This window comes from Plectropomus leopardus, chromosome 1, assembly GCF_008729295.1.
Source record: "Plectropomus leopardus isolate mb chromosome 1, YSFRI_Pleo_2.0, whole genome shotgun sequence".
Lineage (NCBI taxonomy): Eukaryota > Metazoa > Chordata > Actinopteri > Perciformes > Serranidae > Plectropomus > Plectropomus leopardus.
In genome coordinates this window covers 32,361,238-32,381,023 of record NC_056463.1, presented here as the reverse complement: position 1 = coordinate 32,381,023, position 19,786 = coordinate 32,361,238, and the positions used below count along the sequence as shown (strand labels likewise).

The 19,786-nt window shown below is 40.5% G+C and overlaps 1 protein-coding gene across 1 annotated transcript in view; it reads left to right on the top strand.

Moving 5' to 3' along the window:
• The window catches only part of LOC121941109 (AT-rich interactive domain-containing protein 3B-like), a 58,816-nt gene extending 39,505 nt beyond the window's left edge, over positions 1–19,311 (top strand). Inside the window, exons 5-9 of the mRNA XM_042483832.1 lie at positions 10,512–10,695; positions 12,515–12,774; positions 14,472–14,747; positions 15,007–15,099; positions 15,688–19,311. Coding sequence (XP_042339766.1) covers positions 10,512–10,695; positions 12,515–12,774; positions 14,472–14,747; positions 15,007–15,099; positions 15,688–15,893 — 1,019 coding nt within the window. The 3' untranslated portion in view covers positions 15,894–19,311. The remainder of the gene's footprint in view (positions 1–10,511; positions 10,696–12,514; positions 12,775–14,471; positions 14,748–15,006; positions 15,100–15,687) is intronic.
• Positions 19,312–19,786: the final 475 nt, after the last annotated feature.

The following is a 19,786-nucleotide window of genomic DNA, read 5'->3' as shown; positions in this document are numbered from 1 at the left end:
CACGATTCCTTCCCGGACGTCTCATTCTGTTGTCTAACTTAAGCCTTTGCACAACATGTATGTATTTTTCATGCAATCACATAGAAACCATGCACACTGAGGCCTATTTGTTTTATTATATTTGCTGCAAAAACTTGAAATACAAGACAAAATAAAAGACACATTTACTCCCTTGCTTTTCTCCACTTGAGTTACCTTGGTTGCTACTCTGTATTTGGCACAGCAACTACCTCAGTTGCACTCTGCTGAAAGCATCGTCGATGTTGTCGTGCATATCTGAGTAGTCAAGGGCACCTACTCTTTTTCATGAAGAATTCATTTTGCTGACATTTTTCATTCTTTTTTTTTTTACTGTCCTCTGTTCACTTCTGTCCCATACTTCCTCTTGTTGCTGATATCCCACAGGTCACATTTATTCTCCGTCTTGGTAAAACAACTTTAAAGGCTTTTGACTGATGCGGAGAAATGCAAAAAAAAAAAAAACCTGTTCCAAAAACTTCATGACGGACCAAAGTTTTGAAATTTGGTGCAATTTCTTTCATCAACATGGGGGGGGGGAAAGGCAATGAGCAAATTGCAGAGAAATGTTTCAGAAATTGCAAGAAATTTGTAGATTAAGAAAATAATTTCCAAAAAGCTAGGGGAAAATGATATTTGTAATCATCATAATTACGTAATTAAAAGAAAGTCACAAAATCATTGCAATTTTTAATTTATTTTTTATCTTTCATTTTCTTCCTTTTTTATTTTACACATTTTTAGGCAGGCTTTTTTTAAAAATTTTTTTTACTTGTTTCTTGATTATTTTTAGGTCATTTTTTTCTTTTGTTGATCATTGCCCTCCTCCCATGTTTTTGAAAGAAAATAAGGGAATTTGCTCAGTTTTCAAAGGGTTAAACATGATTGACACATCGTGGGGTTCTGTTTATTTTGAAGGTGCAGCAAATGTGGGTGAAAATACGTACTTGATTTGCAAAGATCAAAAAGTGTTAAAAACTTATAGCTGTCAAAAGCATTTAGAACACTTAAAAGTAAGTGTCTTAAATGTAGAAATTAGCAATCTTCACTTCTTCTACTATTTTTTTTTAAATACAGGGCATAATTTGTTACTGAGGAATTAAAGCATGTTCTGCTGTTGACCTCATTTTAAGTCTCTCTGCATTAGGAGCATTAGGCTGAATCCTTGAATGGTAAATGTATGACACGCCTGTCATGGATTCCAAAAGCCAAAAGTAATTAGCATTGATGGGAGTTGAAATTTCCAAGATGAGTGCACAACCCCCCACAGCCTTCTCGCCTGTTTCAACATATCCCTCGTTCTCCTCAGCTTATAGCAGCTGATGTCGCCCGTATTGATCAGTGATGCTGGGCCCCAAATGAGACTTGTCAGCTGATGGCTTTATCTGTCAGTCCGGGTGTCCATTGATTGAAGCAGTTAGCTGTGTTATAAAGGGAGAGAGACACCCTCAGTGTTGCACCTGCCAGTTAAGACATCACTGCCGCCTACCTACCCATTTAAACTAGTAGTACCCAGTTTGACCAGAGAACTGCCACCAGTGTTGGCCACAGATGACCTCATTGTCACTTTTCTTGCACTCTTGTCAGTGTGCAAGGAATACAAGAGTTATTTGTATTTCGTGCACACTGTCTTTCTTCCTCTTTCTTCTCTGCATGGTCTGTTAACCCTCTCTTGTTCCATATATTGCTCTTGCCCTCATTTTCTGTCTGCCTAACATCTGCAGCTTCATCACAGGAATCTACAGTTGATGTCGAAGCCCCTCCCGCTATTATGTGTACAACATACCATTGTCATGTTGCTGTGACATATACATTCTTGACATTTCTGCAAAGATCAGAGATGGCTGTTTACAAGGCCGAGCTATTGGGTTACTTTTCTCTCACTTGAGCTTCCAGTCCAATGTAAATATAGAGCAGAGGTCATCCCATATATTTGACCAAGCTGTAAAGTTTTAAATTGTGATGCAAAAGGTGGAAAGGTGATATTTTCTTATTAACATTTTAATGTTTTGAGTTTGATATATAGGGCATCAAATGTGAAAACTAGAGAAACATTCTTGAGCATGTTAACACAGCAACACACAACACGTGTTTGGTAGCAGTACTCACTGCTAATGATAATTTTAATAATTTATTTGAGTATGTATCTTTATTAATTTTTTTAGTCTTGCTCTTGAAAAGTTCAACTTGTGGATAGAAAACAACTTTTATTGACCTTTTCCCTAACTGGCTGTAACTCACAATACAGGCCTGTATCATCAGTGTATATAACCACTGCATATGTCAACAAAGATTTTACCTCCCCCCATTGTAAATGTCCTAGCTGTCGTCTGCTGTTTGCCCTTGCATCTAAAGCTTGCTCATAAATTAAATTCTGCCAGAGGATATTTTTAGTCCAATCAAAACTACAACCTGGGTCTTACGGATGCATAACATATAGATCTCAAAGCAGAAGTTGGTATTTAATCTTAAAACGTTTTGAGTACTGACCAAATTATGTTTATAGCAGTGAATATAAAAGCATTTTTAGGCCACTATTTCCACATTTAAATCCATTTTGTTAACTCTACACAGTATTTGGGAACATTTTGTTCGTAGCTACTCGTGGTCGGGAAGTATTGGGTAAAAATAGAAAATAAAAATTTCTAGAAAAACATGTTTGCACTTAGCGGAATACCTGGGGAAACTCAGATCTTTTATCAGCACACACAAAACCAAGCCGGACTTGTGCAACAAGGGTGGAGAAATGTTGTTCACACACTACACTCATATCTCATGCATGAGCAATGCAACAGGTTTAGGTGGTTGCTGTCGTTTGAGTGGAGGCGTACAGCCTACAGTAATGTAGACATGAGGATATAAGGAAAAACTTACAATACTGTCGAAAGATCAAGGACTGTCAAATCAGTCCCTCATAGTAGTTCTATATATTGCAATAGAGATTTTATTATCAGCTTGAATATTCATAAAGTGAATGTGCCGAATGCCGGCCTTACACTAACACACTCATAGCACTGGCCTCTGGCTAGTACCTTGCAAATTCATCAGCCACTTGCACAATTTCACCGGTCAACTAGATGTTAATGGAAGACAAACATTCCCAGATAGTGGTTGGATGCCTTGAAATATGGCTGCTGGAGTAACTAGAGCAGCCTGAAGCACTAATGGATGAACAGATTTGCATAGTAGACACACATTTAACCATCAAATGTCTATTCATTTCTTTCATTATATCTAGTCATCCTGTCATTAAGTGCTGGTACTGCTCGCATTATTTTAATTTTTTTTTATTCTTTTCTGCACTAGCCTGGGCTGTTTACATCTAATTGAATTATTTTAAGCAGCTGCTATCTGTAATGTGACCCCTTTTTCTTAATATGATGATACATCCAGGGCAAACATATTAAACACCCCCAATGATCCCTGCTAACATACACCTGTCAGATGTCCTTGCTATTTCGCAGAAGCTTCATAAATTGAATGACCAGTCACTCTAAATAACCACGCAGCGCAAGAGACATTGGCCATCTATCCGTCCTTCCATCCATCTCACTGTCAGCTCCATATCAGCCTGTGTTGATTGGGGTCCAGTCAGTTGATCTGCTGGGTCTCTGGGGATTGAGGGGACTTGGGTTACAGTTGGAGAGGCCATCTCACTTTTCGCGCCATCCAACCTTTTCAATCCCCTTCCCCCTCTGTTTCACCAGGTGACCCATCTTCATGACCCATGGAGACGGAGTCATGTTTCTCTGTCTTTTTCTCTCGCTGTCTTTTTTTTTTTCTTTCTGCTTGACTCTAATTCAGCTCAAACATGCATAACTGTCAAAAGATTAAGTCTGGACACTTAACAGTACTTTACACATCGTATAAAGTGTATCAGGCTTGTCAGTGCAGAGATTTATTGCCAAATTACACTCGCCAAACTTCTAATCGTGCAATTTAAGTTCTAATCGTGTCATTATTTGTAGTCTTGACAGCCTGCCCAGTTTAAACAGCACCCAGTGAGATTTACAGCTTTGGGCTGTTGTTTGGAGCCTCGCCAGTTTTGTGATGTTTTACACCACGGGCTGAAGCAGTTGACAGTGCACAGAAGACAGCTCCTGTAATATACTGGCTGCCTCACTGTAATAACTCTTACTAAGAAGCTACTCTCACTGTTTCCTGAGTAAATATAGCTCCAAGTGACTTATCCATCATTCAATGTTTGCTTTTTTTCTCCTGTTATATTTGTCTTTTGTGGTGAGATGGAAGAAATAATTATGAGGAAGAGACAAGAGGGAAGATTTTAGAGGTATTTGACTTTCCTAAAATATCAGGCTGGACCTGGCATGTGTCTGTTGCATTTGTCAGACAGTCAGTCAGTTTAGATTCTAATAAAGGTGGCACTACAAAATAGGAGATATAGAAAATAGAATAGTTTTTCCTCATATCAAGATAAGTCAAAAGTCCATTTTTGATTTAATCAGTAAAGGAACATGTGATGTGTGATAATGTGAAAAAGCCCACAATGCTTCTGAGCTAATCTGACAGACAAAATGTGCTGTTCTTTTGTCACCTATATGCACAGATGAAGAACACACAGTACATTGCTTTTTGTTGTCCTTACACTTGCTAATCCCTTTATTGCACCGATGTTGGTATAGACTCGTCATGCCATGCCGTGACTTGATAATCTTGTAGCACATTGTTTTCATGCCTCTGCAGATGGATACATGTGTTGTCACTGTGCACAATGTTATTTACTTTCCTTATTGGAAATAGTGTTTTTCTTGCTTTTTCTTTTGTATTAGATACAATTGGCAGAAGATACATCATTATTTGTAGCTCCTTTCTGCCTCTGTCAATTCACATTAATTGCACTTTATTGACATGACAGAAATGAAACCTATGCAGCCAACAGTATAGAGCATATTGACCCACAACACTGTTTTATAGACTTTATTAGACGACTGTCCTTCTCTTTCTATCTCTCTGTCCGTGTCTCTACCAGCTGTGGCTTTAGCTTCATGCTTAGAATAGCGATGTATTCTATAGTCTAACGTTACATTTAACTTCCCTTATGTGGAGGGTGCATATCTTAACACTTGATATGAATTGGTCCGCCATGCGAGTGGTGGCTCTGCCTGGACTAAAGATAGCAAATTCCATACAGTCAAGGCTTTTTTACCTTTTATGTCCCTGGCCATGCATTAAAAATAAAACAAACATGCCCCAGCGTAGTGCAGGGTCCTGACAATATGCTGCCCCGACATACGAACATATAAACTAACAGCCAGGGGGCTGCCCGACATAAAGTAAACACTTAGCATGTGGAGTCCAGACACATGTCTCTCCTGTCAGTGTCTCTCTGTCCCGTGTTAATGAAGGGTTTGGGCTGTTCTGTATTGATGGAATTCATTATCTGGAAGGGTCGGTAAAAAGCAGTATAGGTTATGCATTGAAATACAGTAAATTATCTTGTTTTAGCCCAGAAATGTTGTTGATAGAGGACAGTTTTTAAGGCTATGGCATCAGAGTTTATTATCAGCAGTCCAATGTAAGCAAAATAAATGAACTTATATTGAAGTGGGCTGGAGTGCAGAGAGTGAAATGTAGCCCGGTTGGGTCTTATCTGGTGTGTAGATACGGTGGTTGAGGTAGGGAGGAAGAAGGTGTGGGTGGGTGGGTAGTTGTTAGGGGTAGCTCTGAAAGGACTCAGACACTGCCATGAGGCCAGGGGCTGTTTGTGTTGGCTGACACCTTCCTTACAGCAGTAATCCACTCTTATTCCAGCTGGCTACACCTCCCCCTTCCTTTTTCCCTTCCGTCTATCCTTTCTTCCTTCCCTCCTAAAGGCAGCAAAAATGGTCTCTCTTTATTTTTTTTATTTTTTAAAAAAAAAGTGTATTAATCAGACCTCAAAGCATATCATCTCTTTATTTTTATCTTTCATTTTCTTGCCCTGCTCTTTTTGTTTTTCTGTTTCTTACATTAATGTCACTACTCTGAGTCCCAAATGTGCTACGATAATCTTCAATGTGATCACTAATTAAAGCGACCAAAGAACACAAAATGATGTTTCCCCCTCTTCCTCTCCTTTTTCCTTGTCTAAGATCATCTGTAGATGTTAGTGAAACTTAACACCAGCCAAAGCTCGTTCAGTAAAAAATTCATTTCCTGTGTGTTGTCCGCTGGAAGGCTGTCACTCTGTCACTTAATTATTTAAAAAATGCCCATCATGTGAAGTCAGCGATATGTAATTTACCACTACTGGCGCCAGGGGCACCCAATTGATTTATTATAGAGGCCCTTTAATGTGAACAGCTGTTTCCTACTAAAAATAGGTCAGGGGTCAGATAAAATGACCTTGTTCCTTTTTTTTTTTGCTCCCATTGAGATAGAAAGCTGGATGTGAGGTGGGAAATGTTAATGTTTGATTCAGATGGACGGTCTGTCTCTGTCTGTCACAGTCTGTTTGCTTTTGCTCAATGCAAGGGGCCAGTCTGAGGGATTATTACAGATTGTGTACGGTCTGATCAATGCCTCCAGCCTCTGAAATAATGGCTAGAAAAGCTTTTTACTTGATTACTTATTTTACTGTATAATTAAGTTTGTGTGAATGACTTATATAATCCAATTATCTGTTAATGGAGAGATTTATTTTCATAGTGTAAGTTATTCCTACCCTGCTGGGAAATTGTCACAGGCATGAAATTTAACAAATGTAAAGATATCAGTTATCTGCACAAAATTTCATCTGTATTATTTCATATCAATCTCTCCCAGAAAGACCCAAACCCTCTTTTCTCCTCTGTCTGGCTCTCTATCTATGTCCCTTATCATTTGAAGTCTAGCCGTTTGAAGACGAGCCGTTCGGCTCTCGTGTTCACTGTGGAAGTCGGAGGAAGGACTTAGGGAGTGGTTCAGGGGCCCTCAGCCGCGGCACTTCCCACCAGAGCAACCTCTGACCCCTGGTGCCATTAATCACTAGGCTCCTGATGGCCATGTCCCTGGGGGGAAATCAGTCCGGGGCAAAGGATGATGGGAGGTGAAGCCTGCAGCCAATTACAGATTGGCTCAGAACAGCAGAGTGGACAAATCAGGGCTTTACAGACACATGAAATACCCAATGGCTGCCTACTTGAGGCGTGCGTGCCGTAATGGCATGAAGTGGTCTTGTAACTTTGGCAATCTTAGTGTTTTTAGTTGTCTCCAAAGAAAAATAAGAAATATGGTTGAAGTGGGAACAATTATAACAGCAGAATAGAGTGCATTTTAAGGGGACTGTAGGGCAGAGTTGTGCTGCTGCGATCAAAAGAAATGTTTGGACTGGTCTAATTAAGCCTGTTAGAGCTAAATGTCTCCAGGGTTGGAAGTGGAGCAGATGTTGGACACCAAAGGCAGGCTTTCAAATTAGGGAACTCTCTGGCTAACTGCCCAAGTGTTGCTAATGTGATTTTTGGTCAATTACGGTATTATCAAAGGTGCTTTCCTAGTGCTTTCATATGTGGTCGGACCATGTTGAAATGTGAAACCTGGCTGATGTCAAGTGTTGACTAATTAATGCTTGTTTTAGGTTTCAAAACCACCTCTGGTACACTTAAGATATATAGATAGCTTTTTTGCTTTACTCTTTTAAACACACAGGCACATACTGATCTATCTGAAATGTGTCCTTTTTTTGACTTGTTTCATGTACTCTGAAAGTAGTTCCTTGTAAATAAATCAAATCTGATCTGATTTGACAGCAGCCACTGATAAACGGGTGAATATAAGCATCAGTGTGAATTAAAGCCTAACTAACTGCTGGCCTGTCACTATGGGGCCAGAGCTGTTGTGTCTCATTTGTTGTGCTCTCATTGTTCACGTCCGGGCCAGTATGAAAACATGGCTTCCTGCTGACCTGCAGTTTAATTCACACATCAATAACCCCTGGCTGATCTCTGACCCCTCTAGTTGTACTAATTGTTTGATGCAAGATTGATGTCCAACACTGCATTAAATAACTGGCGAGGGGCTGGCAGAAAAGCATTCCTGGTGCTTTGATCGACTGTGTGTTCTGGAAATGTGGCTCCTGCCCAGAGATGCAGAGGAAGGTCTGACGTCTACATTTAGTTCACAGTATATTGTGAATTTCTTTGTTTAGATCCGATAGGAATTTGATTACCGACAGTTGACTATAATACTATTAAATTATGGGCTTTAATTTAGATACACTTTTACATACTAATATATATATTGTGAGCCTGGTATTGTGAACTAATTTAAAAAAGGTATATCAGTACATGTTTGGATTTTATTCTTAAATCAATCAATTTGAGAATCCCCACCACCTACCTTTTAAAAAGAAATATTTGTTTTGGAGGACTAGCTTAATTTCACATATTTGATAACTAAATGTTGGAAATTAGTTTGATTTTTATTTATAAGGAATAACCCTTGATATGTATTGTCTCAATTTCAATGACAATTATACAATATAAGCACAATAAGACAAAACATAGAACAAAAAACAAAAATAATGCAAGATAATTAATAGATAACAAAGGTGACCAAAAAAAGCCCAACAAAACAAACAAAAAATAATGTTAATTATTTTATGTCAGGTTTTTTTGTATGTTTTTAATGGGTATAGACGGACCTGACATTTTAAGTCATTGCTCCTCTCCTCTCCTCTGGCTCTGTACAAAGCTAATTCCGATTATCTGTAGAGGAAGCCGGCATCTTGGCAAAGGGCCTCTTGTTTTCTTAATCGTTAATTGGCTGTAGAGATAAGATGTCCTTTTCCCGAGAACAGCATCTGATCGGCTGAATGTTATTAACCACGTACAATATGCCGTGGTCACTTAACAGGGCTATAGGAGGTCTTACTAGTATGTTTGGAGGTAGGCCAATATATATTTGCTCTGTCATGTGAAACCTGTACCGCTGAATGCAATACAATTCAAATCTCCAAATATTAATTTAGGTAAGTTGAGGTGGCCATAATTAATTCGACAAAGGAAGGATCTAATAAATTGGTCCTACTGTAAATATTATAGACCTGCATGTATTTCTGCTTTTATGCGCTATCCTGGATGCCTGGCAATAGCAGTTCATATTTTCTTCAGCCTGAAACCCCTAAAAACCCCCCTCACATCCCATTAGCACAATGTTAACATGCTGTGGTGCAAAACAATGATTGTTCAAAATAGCAGCTCCATGGGTTTTCTAAGCCCCTGTGTAGAGAAACACAGCTCCACAATTATGTATATTAAAATGCAGAAATAAAGAATGCAAACATAAAGAAATATGCTATATTTATGGGCAGACTTTAATGGTGATTTAGATTGAAGGCAGTATCAGAGAAAGCTTTAGTTTTGAGCATGTTCAACCCTACAGCCAATATTAAGTAGCACACTTAAAAGGTCAGAGCTACAGTGCCCTGACTGAATCGCCACACCCTCTTGATCTCCACACTTATGTAGGTCCATGTGTTCACCTAGGCCCCTTTGCACATAGCTTAGAGACATGTTGCTAACTTAAGAAAATGAATCAGGGCTAATCTTCATGGCCTGATCACACTGCTATTTTACAAAGTCATTAATGAGTCTGATTCCAGGTTAAGAGCAGCCTGTTGAGGGGCTGAAGGATTGGCTGGCATTAGCTGTGAGTGCAAATCTGTATGACTCCCCTGCGCTGGGCCCGGCAGCGCTAACAGCAGAGGGGTGTGGATTTACTCGGTACAATCCTCTAAATGAGCTTCATTATACTGGCCTATCCAGGAGCCCTCCACCCACCGCTGCCCATGGATTAGCAGGTCGTCACAATCCCCAGTCCCCTCCTCCCGCTTCATGCTTACACTGTTGCACATTGCACTTTTTGATTCTGTTGCATACTGTAAGCCACCCCCTCCTTCCTCCTCGTTGCCTCCTACCCCTCCTCCCCGCACACTCCCTGCAAGCCTCACTGCAGATAAGCTGTTGACAAGATTAATGCATCTGTATCAAAAGTCTAGAGCCGCTTTGCTTTGTGTTGTTTGCGAATCCCCTTTTCCAGGTCAAGCCAGATTGCCTTAACTGGGCTAATATGTTTTCAAGACAAATTTAACAGGCGTGCTGGCAGCAGGCCTGACACCCTCTTCTTACCAGCATCCTGACAGCACTTAGATCAGTATCTGTAGGTCTGAAATGATTCTGGGTGTTTCAGCATTGACTGGTGGATGGATTAATGCATAATTTAGATTTGAACCTGCTTTGTCATTTTCACTGTTGCAGCTTTAAATGTATTTCCTGTGTTGGGTGCCAATATGTCTCAGCAGGGACACACACAGGAGAAAATTGTCAGCATTATGGGTTACCATTACCGTTGGGATTGTCCATGTTAAAAATGCATGCGCATGTGATACACAAATGCACTTTGAAAATACATTCATCCACCATAAAGCGCACATGGTGCGTCACTTAGCTATTCCGATTCAAATGTATGATTTATACTATATTGATTTATTTTATGGTTTTTCCTCTCCTCCATAGGAACCCCAGTCAATCGTATCCCCATCATGGCCAAGCAGGTCCTGGATCTGTATATGCTGTACAAGCTGGTAACAGAGAAGGGAGGCCTGGTAGAGGTAATCAACAAGAAGATCTGGAGAGAAATCACAAAGGGACTCAACCTGCCTACCTCCATCACCAGTGCAGCTTTCACTCTGCGCACACAGTAAGACTTTGCATCGGTTTCACAAAACAACCACCAGAAATACATTTCATTGGCTGTCGTGGCTATAAATTGACCCAGTCTGTCGAATGCTAATCTTCTGCAAACTTTAATTAAATTTACGCGAGCTAAATAAAGAATCTCAAGTGTGTGACTTTCTCACCTGGAAACAAGCGCCTTCCTTATTCCAGCATGTGGATTTTTGTGTGTGTTTCGGATGTCAATATTAACCCATGCCTGTGTGTTTATACACATGTGGGTTTGTTTCCTCCACCAGGCCACCTTCCCTCTTCAAATTCAATCCCTCCATCCATTACATCACACATAGAGCCCATTGATTCCCATAGATTTATTGATGTGATTTGGGTCAGAGTTCACAATGACCAAGGTGGGGTTTGACTGACAGATTGTACACCAAGCCACGACTAAAACGCTCTTGCTATCTCGATGGAAATCCTTCCGTAGATGTAACACCTCTCTGTACAGTCCACTAGCAGGGTGCCCTAATGATCCTTTATGTATTTTTAATGTCGGTGGGCTGTTGTGTAGCATTGTTCCGATAGCTCTATCTAATGGACCCTGCTCTTAGCTTCTTATTGATCTGCTATTCCACCATCATGCAGTCAGCGTACTATATTTTCAATTCACCGAATGTTCTTATGGGATGGAGAAAATGCCACAGCTGTGACTGTGCGTACCTGTAGAGCCCCTGTGATGTCATCTATGTATACTCAGCTTACAAAACATGTTTTCGCACAATTGGCATTCCAGGTGTCTCATTAAATCCTGTGCAGTTAAATGCATGTTACTGTCAGTAACTGCAGTAACTTGATTTTGTAGATTTCATGAGCACAACAGAGGTTTCCTTAATCAGAGTAGGGGATTAGAGAAACACGGTCAACACAGCTAGATTTCTGCTTGTGGAAAAAAAAAACCAGCTTATTTTTGGCCATGGGTATGCATGTAATCAGGTGTTAAACAGAGTTTTTTACTTGTGTGAAGGTGCACAAAGGACTTCAGAGAGGGACAGATTAATTTTACAGCAGTGCAAGGGATGGAATTAAAGATCATTCTTGATAGTGGACTTTGTATTCCTCCATCCAAACACTGTCTTAAACGGACAATGACATTAAAATTATTTATAGTAGCCATTACAAACTAAACAAATCCATTTTTACCTTAATTCGCAGACTAGTTATAAAATCTAGACCTGTTTGTACCTTGTGCGAAAAACTCTCACTACAAATGAAAAATAAGTATAATAGTATAATAATAATAATAATAATAATAATAATAATAATAATAATATAATAATAATATCAGGCAACAGTAACTTATATCATAGTTCTTCTTAAAATAAGACAACCTTGGTTCAAAGACATGCTTAGGTAGGGGAGAAATAAGTTTAGATATGGACAGAATGTAAAGACTAGCTAGTTTTCTGTGCCACACATCAGCGCTTTCTCTGATTTCCTGCCCCAACTGTATTTTTTCATAAACCTAATTCCTTGTGTATGTGTGTGTGTGCTAACACTGGTCTTCTGAAAAAGAAAAAAAAACACATTTTGAAGGCTGAGATTACTGTTTGACTGAAACTGCTGACTGTCAATATAATGTTCTAATGTAATATATTAAAGTAAATATTCTTGAATTTGGGAGGTTTCATTCAAAAACAAGAATTTTTGATTCAAATTAAACTGGTTGTGGTAATATTTTTGAATAAGTCAATCAGTCTAAAAGGTACTGCTAAAACTTGCCATGTGATTGTTTCTGCAGTAATCTGATTGTATTAATTCTTGTCTGTGTGTGTTCTCCTTGTAAGGTACATGAAATACCTGTACCCGTATGAGTGCGAGAGGAAAGGCCTCAGCTCCCCAGGTGAGCTCCAGGCTGCCATCGACAGTAACAGACGCGAGGGTCGCCGTCCGAGCTACAGCAGCAGCCTCTTCCGCTTCTCTCCCTCTCCCAGCACAGCTCCTCACATCCTCTCACCTCCCAAAATGCACCTTTCAGCTCTGGGGGCAGGGGCCTCGGGGGCCCTCAACGGCCTGCAGGCCTCACCAGGACCCTCTCTGAAGAAAGGTAGGAACCATACAACATTTCACCTCACTGTCCTATGCTGAACCTTTCTACCCCTGAAAAAAACACATTCTTCCCCACACGTGTTCCCTTCTTGTACATCCCATCTCCTTTAGCAGCTCATATGCTCTGTCCTCACTTCTTGTCTTTAGTCTTTGACTAGTTGTTAAATTAGAGAAATATCCTGATTTCCGGAGCTATATATGACCCATAATTCCTTCAATATAAAGAAAAGTGTAAAATTAAGTTAAATTTGTTAATTTTTCTGGTGTAAGCTAACATAGATGTGTTATAAGTACAGATCTTCAAGTAAAAGTAGTAAGCTTTAAGGCATCATAAAGAGAAGGCTGATCTGTATTCCACAAATACAAATTTGAGAAAAATAAGTTTATGGTTTGTGGGAGTTACCTTCAAAATCAAGCCTGCCTGCAACTGAGCAGGCAGCTCTCAGATATACTCTATATTTGTGTAACTAAAAGGTGCAGAAGGGTGTCAGTGAAAAAAAAACATCAGAAACACTTCTCTACGTCTATGAAAATTACATTAAATTGGGTAAATGTTTAGTACAGATTATGCAGTCTCTGTATACTGATTTGATAGAAGTGGAGTGTTCCAGTTACAGATGTGCTGAGACTTTAAAGTATTTTTAAGGAAATACTGCCCTCTTTGGGAATGTTGAAATTACATCAAGTCACAGTAACTGAAAAAAAAAACAACATTTGAGTGACATATAGTAGTATTTACATGTAAGGTTCTAGTGTTAGGGTTTTTTAAAAAATGTCCATTACGATTATTTTGGGCTTTTTTGCTTTTAATGATAGTAAAATTTCACATTATTTGAAAGGCATTATATACAGGCCCTGCCACTGGACCAAAATAGTTTTCATTTGAGCATCTGCTCCTTTTTTGTCAAATGTGTGTGAATGTATGTTTATATGTGTATATACTGGTATGACAGTGTGTGAGTGTGTGTATATATTAGTATGACAGTGTGTGAGAGTGTGTGTGCATGCAGAAATGTTGGTATGAGAGAGTGCTGTTACATTAGTGTCTTACATCCTCACAAGTCCTGTTCCTTCCCTCCACTGCATCCCGCCAACTGTGTGTGCACATTTTTTGGTTTTTTTTTATGACTTTGTGAGTGTATGTGTGTGTGTATGTGTGTATGTAGTTTGTCCAGGTGTTAAAGAGTCCATGTGTGAACCTTTTTTGCCTTAGGCTACTGAGACCCCTCACCTTTACTACTGATTAATAACACGGTTCCCACGCTGGGGGGGGGGACTTTATGAACTTTGAAGCCTTCAGTCCACATCAGTGGGATCCTGTTGATAACTGTCATTACCCTGCCGTCTTATCTGATGTCACTTTGACTTGGCTGGAATGTGAAACTAATGTGGGTCCTGACAATATCCATGGTTTGACTTGTGTGATGCACTGTATTTTACCTGTCAATTGCTTTATGGGGTCAGATAGGATGGCGGGTGGTTTGACCGACCCAGTCACTCCTGATGTGCATGCCCAAACAAAACAAAACAAGCCTTGTTTTTTTTATCATAATGAGTGGTTCTTAAAGTGGAGTTTTTAAGTTCATATTGTGCTGGTGGTCTTTGAAGTCCAGCACAACAACAAAAAACACTTGAAGCCACTTAGTGGTTCCATAAGGATTCATGAAATTAACCCTCCAGTTCTCTCTATTCCAGATGACCTGACCCCCTCCATCATGGCAGCGAGACCCTCCATGGCACTGGCCCTTGGTCACCAGCAGGTTGCAGGTTTGGCAAGAGCCGCCACTCTGGAGCAGCTGAGAGAAAAGCTGGAAACCAGTGGCGGAGGAGAGGGGCCCGAGAGGAAAATGGCGCGCCTGGCAGAAGAGCAGCAGCGTCTGATGCAGCAGGCTTTCCAACACAACTTGCTGGCTATGGCTTCTCAGATGCCCATGAACCTGCGCCTGGGAGCCCCCACCATCACCGCCAGAGGTCAGTGCTGCCAAGTTTGTCCAAGTAGAAATTAAGTAAATTCAGTGTGTTTCTCATGATTCAAAGGAGAACTTAGTATTTGGCATTTGTGCTTTACAAGGTTTGCCACATTACATTTCAAGAATGTCAAACAGTTTGATGGCCGAGTATTTCTAAGTCCACCATTTCTAGATAAGCAGATTTACATTAAAAATTTGGGGGTTTTGAAGGGAAAATATGTCACGTGAATACACTGAACTGTTATTTCGTCTTTCTTCAGATGAGAAGCAGCAGGATATGTCTCTGAGCATCTCAACCAATGGAAATGCCAGCATCACTGTCTCAGTGGATGTCAATGGCACAACCTACTCAGGTCTGTATGAGGGAGTTGTTACCAAATCTAACATATCAATGACCACATCTACATGCACACTAATATTCTGCTGCTATTCTGAATATGAAAATATTCAGATATTGATTCAGGAAATGTAAACAGCATTTTCCGATAAGACATGTGGGATATGTGAGCATTAGTCCAGTTTTAAGAGCATTATTTGGGCACATATACAGTCAACAGTTAAGTTGACTGTATATGTGCCCAAGTTGTTGTTAAGTTGTTAAGTTAAGTTTAGTTTGGGGTTAAGATGCATGCCAAAGAGAAAAGCCCACATATGTGGACGGAAGTAGTAGCTCAAGCTGTTCTACTGTTCCTTTCTGTGATGTGATAAACATCATGTTAGAGCACACGAATCAGAGTATGCACAGCTGCATGTAAGTGGGAATATCATTGTTATATTTATTTTCATTAGCCATGTAAACAGCTTTGTAGGAATATTGTCTTTTTTAGAACAAGGGCAAAGACTGAAATATTTTGTAAACATAGAGACTGATAAACAGTAATATGGTGGTAAACCTTTGTAGTGATAAATGCACCATGTTTATGTATGGACTTTTCCCACAGGAACCCTGTTTGCTCAGAAGTCAGGTATGGCCCCGGGGCCTGCTGTATCAGCTGCTGCTGCTGCTGCTGCCACCTCAGCCTCCCCTGCTGGAACCAGCACTAGCTTTGGCTTCTCTGCACCCCTGGCTCAGACCCTCAGCCCTACGTCCTCCTCCTCCTCTAAGGGTCCCGGCTCGGCTGAGCCGACCCCCAGCGGGTCACCCTAACTCAGGCTGCCCTTTGTACCTGCGCCCCAGGCCTCTCTTCCACCGGGAGGCCCAGCAAGAATATACAGTACAATGAGAAACCGATAAGAATAACAAACTGTTGCACAACAAATACCTCATCAACCCTGTCAACCTCTTGGCTGTCCAATCATGAACACAGAGCCCAAGAATATTATATGACAGCACGTGCCCAAACGCACAGCTATGCATTATATTCAACATGCAAACACATACACGCACTACACTACAAACACACATATACAGACACACAATCTACACACACACACACACAAACACACACTTGTTAATCCTAATGTACATGCTAAACACAATCAGCTCAGCCAAAACCCACTGACAGGTGTAGTCACAACTGAACTTGAAAAGTTTTATCTTAGGACATTTTGTTTGTTTGTTGCCATTTTGTCGTCTTTTTGATTTTGTGTTTTAGAATTATTTTGTTTTTAGTTTTTCTCTTTTTACATACCTCAAATCAAGTAACCTGCAGTGGTGTCTTTACCTCAGGAGCTGTAGTATATTTAACCTGAATCAACTTTATTTTTATATTCTTTTTGACCTAGCTGCAATCAGGGGAAGTCGGGTAACTCACCAGTGGAACCTCAAGTACAGAGCACCCACCTCACAGCGACAGGCCTCCAACCCGGGCCGCTCAGGTTTCTTCAGCACACTGTAGACTCTTGCTGAGCTCAGACTGGTGAACGATAAGATGCTGTAGATCAGCACATTGAATACATCATTTCACAACTCTGCCCTCGGCTCAGTAAATCTCTCATGTTGGTTGGAAGGTTAACGATGTACGCAAACCTCTCAATATGGACGTGATTTAAACAAACTGTAAACTCTCACTGGCGATGCACAGGATTTTTATGTCCGCTTATAATTCAACTTATAGCAAGTCCGCACAAGCTGTCTTTAAACACGTAGCGCACAAATTTGAGGGAACAGCAACTTAAATCCATCCACAGCAAGCCAAGCAGACCCTGAGCTCATTTCTCCACCCGTGTATGTTACAGAGAGGTAGTACAGAACCAGGTTTGAATTGTTGTGTCCCATTTTGTTTGCGCATCCTCCCTCCAGCCACAGAACCTCAATCTGACGGCGGTCATCGTCAACGTGTAGTTCTCAGACCTCACACTGGCCTCTCTGCTCTGGGGGTGGGGGGGGCGTTTCTCTCAGGAAGTAACGTGACAGCTGCAAGGAATCACTGTTAATTTAAAGAAAAGAAGGGATTCACAACTGAAGAATGGACAAGTCTACATGACTGTCCCAAGAATACCTCATGAGCCTCTCCCACAAGGAGAGCTACACTACATACCTCAAACGGCTAAAAAGCCATCAAGACTTGACGCCGTGACCCGTGATGGAGATCCCACCTGAACTGACACGAACGTACTGACACACTGCTGGTGGTTTTTGGGGACAAACAGAACTGGGATGGTCTTGCTATCTCTCTCCTCCTGTGTTCACTTGTATAACTTGTTTTATGCTTGCTTCCATTTACTTTCCTTTTCTTTTTTTGTTTTGGTTCCTGAATTTGTCGGAGAAGAGTGATATATCTGCTTTTATTTTTCAGGGATGAGGAAAAATTAGCTCCTCACTGACACATGTAGATTTGTAGGATTGTCAACAGGTTTCAAGGTCATGGGGGACAAAATATTAAAAACAATCGACCGTGTTAACCTTATATTATACCGCAGAGAGCTAATCTCTTTCTTTTTTATTTTAACGACAGCAGCAAAATGATATGCATGTATACAATCAAGTGACCAGTGTATTAACGTCTTCTGGTTCACGTTAGCCGCTAGTAATTGCACAGCTAGATACCAAAGACTAGCCAGGTCTCTCCTCTTGATTGATCCCTCGTACAATCCTGCCCCCCACATGCCGAGGCGCAAGGCAGTTCAAAGTCTGTTTTGAACTGCTAAAAAACGTTGCATCTAATCTCATTTAATCTGATTTTGAGTTTTGTCCTAAAGCTTGTTTTCATGTTTCATGGTAAGACATGATTACTGGGAGGCTACAATGGACAAAAGTCAATTTATGAGTAGCTCTTAAGACTCAAAATCTGATTACATGACATGTACAGACATTTTTAGATATTTAAGTTTTGGTATCCAGAGCAGTAACCCAGGTGCTTTGGCTTCCCTGTGCTGTCTCCCTTATTTAATTCTTTAGACTTTTGGGCTCTTGGGGCTGTTTTTTAACGTCAAGTCTGGATGCATGCCCGCTCAGCCAGTGCAGACAGAGGCCCCTTTTATGAAAACACCCACTTCCTGATAATCCAGAAACAGATGGATTATCGCTTGGATTGTAAGGTATTTTTTTTTCCCTTTAAAGTTTTAGCATTTTGAAATACCACAAAGGATGAAAATGCATTTTCTAGCTTTATCTGTGTTTAATGTGAGGCATTTTAACTGTTTAGAAACCTCTATAAGCCCAGTGAGACCTGAGGTGGGCAGCCTTGTTGCTTTTATTAGACTGTATTGTAGCCATTACGTGTCAGCTTTTGCGGATGTTTTGCAGTGCAGATCACAGTTGAGGGTTCGAAGGTGCTGGAAATCCTCTTGGATATACCATTTAGAACCCTGTATGACACAGAACTGTATATTTTTAAAGGTGAGAACTGTAGATGCTGCCTTAAAGTAGTTGCTGGTGAGATCCCGCCAGTGCAGTTTGGCTGGGAAAATGTTTTTCTCTTCAAGCTTAATCCTTTGGAGAGGTAAACAATTCAATCAGACCATAGACACCAGTTGTCATTCATACTGTTGGTAACAACTGATTTTGCTATTTATTTTAGTTTTGGTTTTTTTTGTCTGTTTTTAGTAACGGTATAGCTTAATCCGCTAGGCTGTGTTGCTGAAACATTTTCTTGTTTCTAAGTCCAGGCTTTCTGTTTCATCTGCTTAGTCTAAGCAATGACTGTTTAGTGTAGCTTCACTGCCTTTGTGTGTGTGTGTGTGTGTGTGTGTGTGTGTGTGTGTGTATAAGCAGGTTCAGTGTATACAGTATGTGGTTACAGCTCTACCATGTGGACATACATGTGTAATACCATTATTGATACTGCAGGTGGCGCCATTGCCACATTTACTACATCACAGGTTTAGGTGATTGCTTAAACGTGTTTTTGAAGATAGTTTTTATACTGGGAACAGCCCATTGCACCCACAGTCATCCTCTGCTGTAGAGTGGCACTTTGCTGTTCATTGTTTCGGGAGTGGAAAGTGTTGAGGGTTGGTCATACACTTCTCTCTGATCTAAGCAACCTTTTGGTCATCTCGCTAACCTCAGGCCTCCTGCCACATGATTTGCTGTGTGGATGAATATATGAGGTGTTGTGCCTGTGAGCCTGAATCTGTCTCTGTGTGTGTGTGTGTGTGTGTGTGTGTGTGTGTGTGTGTGTGTGTGTCTATTAGAGACCGCCCCTACCTCGTCATACCACAATACCTCAGGGCAGTGGGCTGCAGTCACTGTTGCGTTGGATATTGAAGCTGCGTTGAGGGACGAGTACTGACGGAAGCTGTGGTCGCTTCGCTGAATGCAACTTGGTTTTTGGTTTTGCATTTTTGAATTGGTGTCGTCAGTAACTGCAGGCGAGGTCTCGTCACTCAGGAAGCTGTGAAGTTGAAAGTCTGCAGAACCTTTTGTCTCTCAGATGATTTTGGAGTTAATTCAGTTTTAAATTGTTAAAGAACTAACCTGATCTGTGTAAAAACAGGCGCATATGCAAGTGGTTATCGAATACCTCATTTATCAATTTTATGTTGTTTTTGGCTTGTACAATGCTCCGTATATTAATTCAACTGTGGGGTTTGTGCATATTTTTGTACTGTTATTATTATGGACATGGTAATAATGATATTACTGATATTATAGTT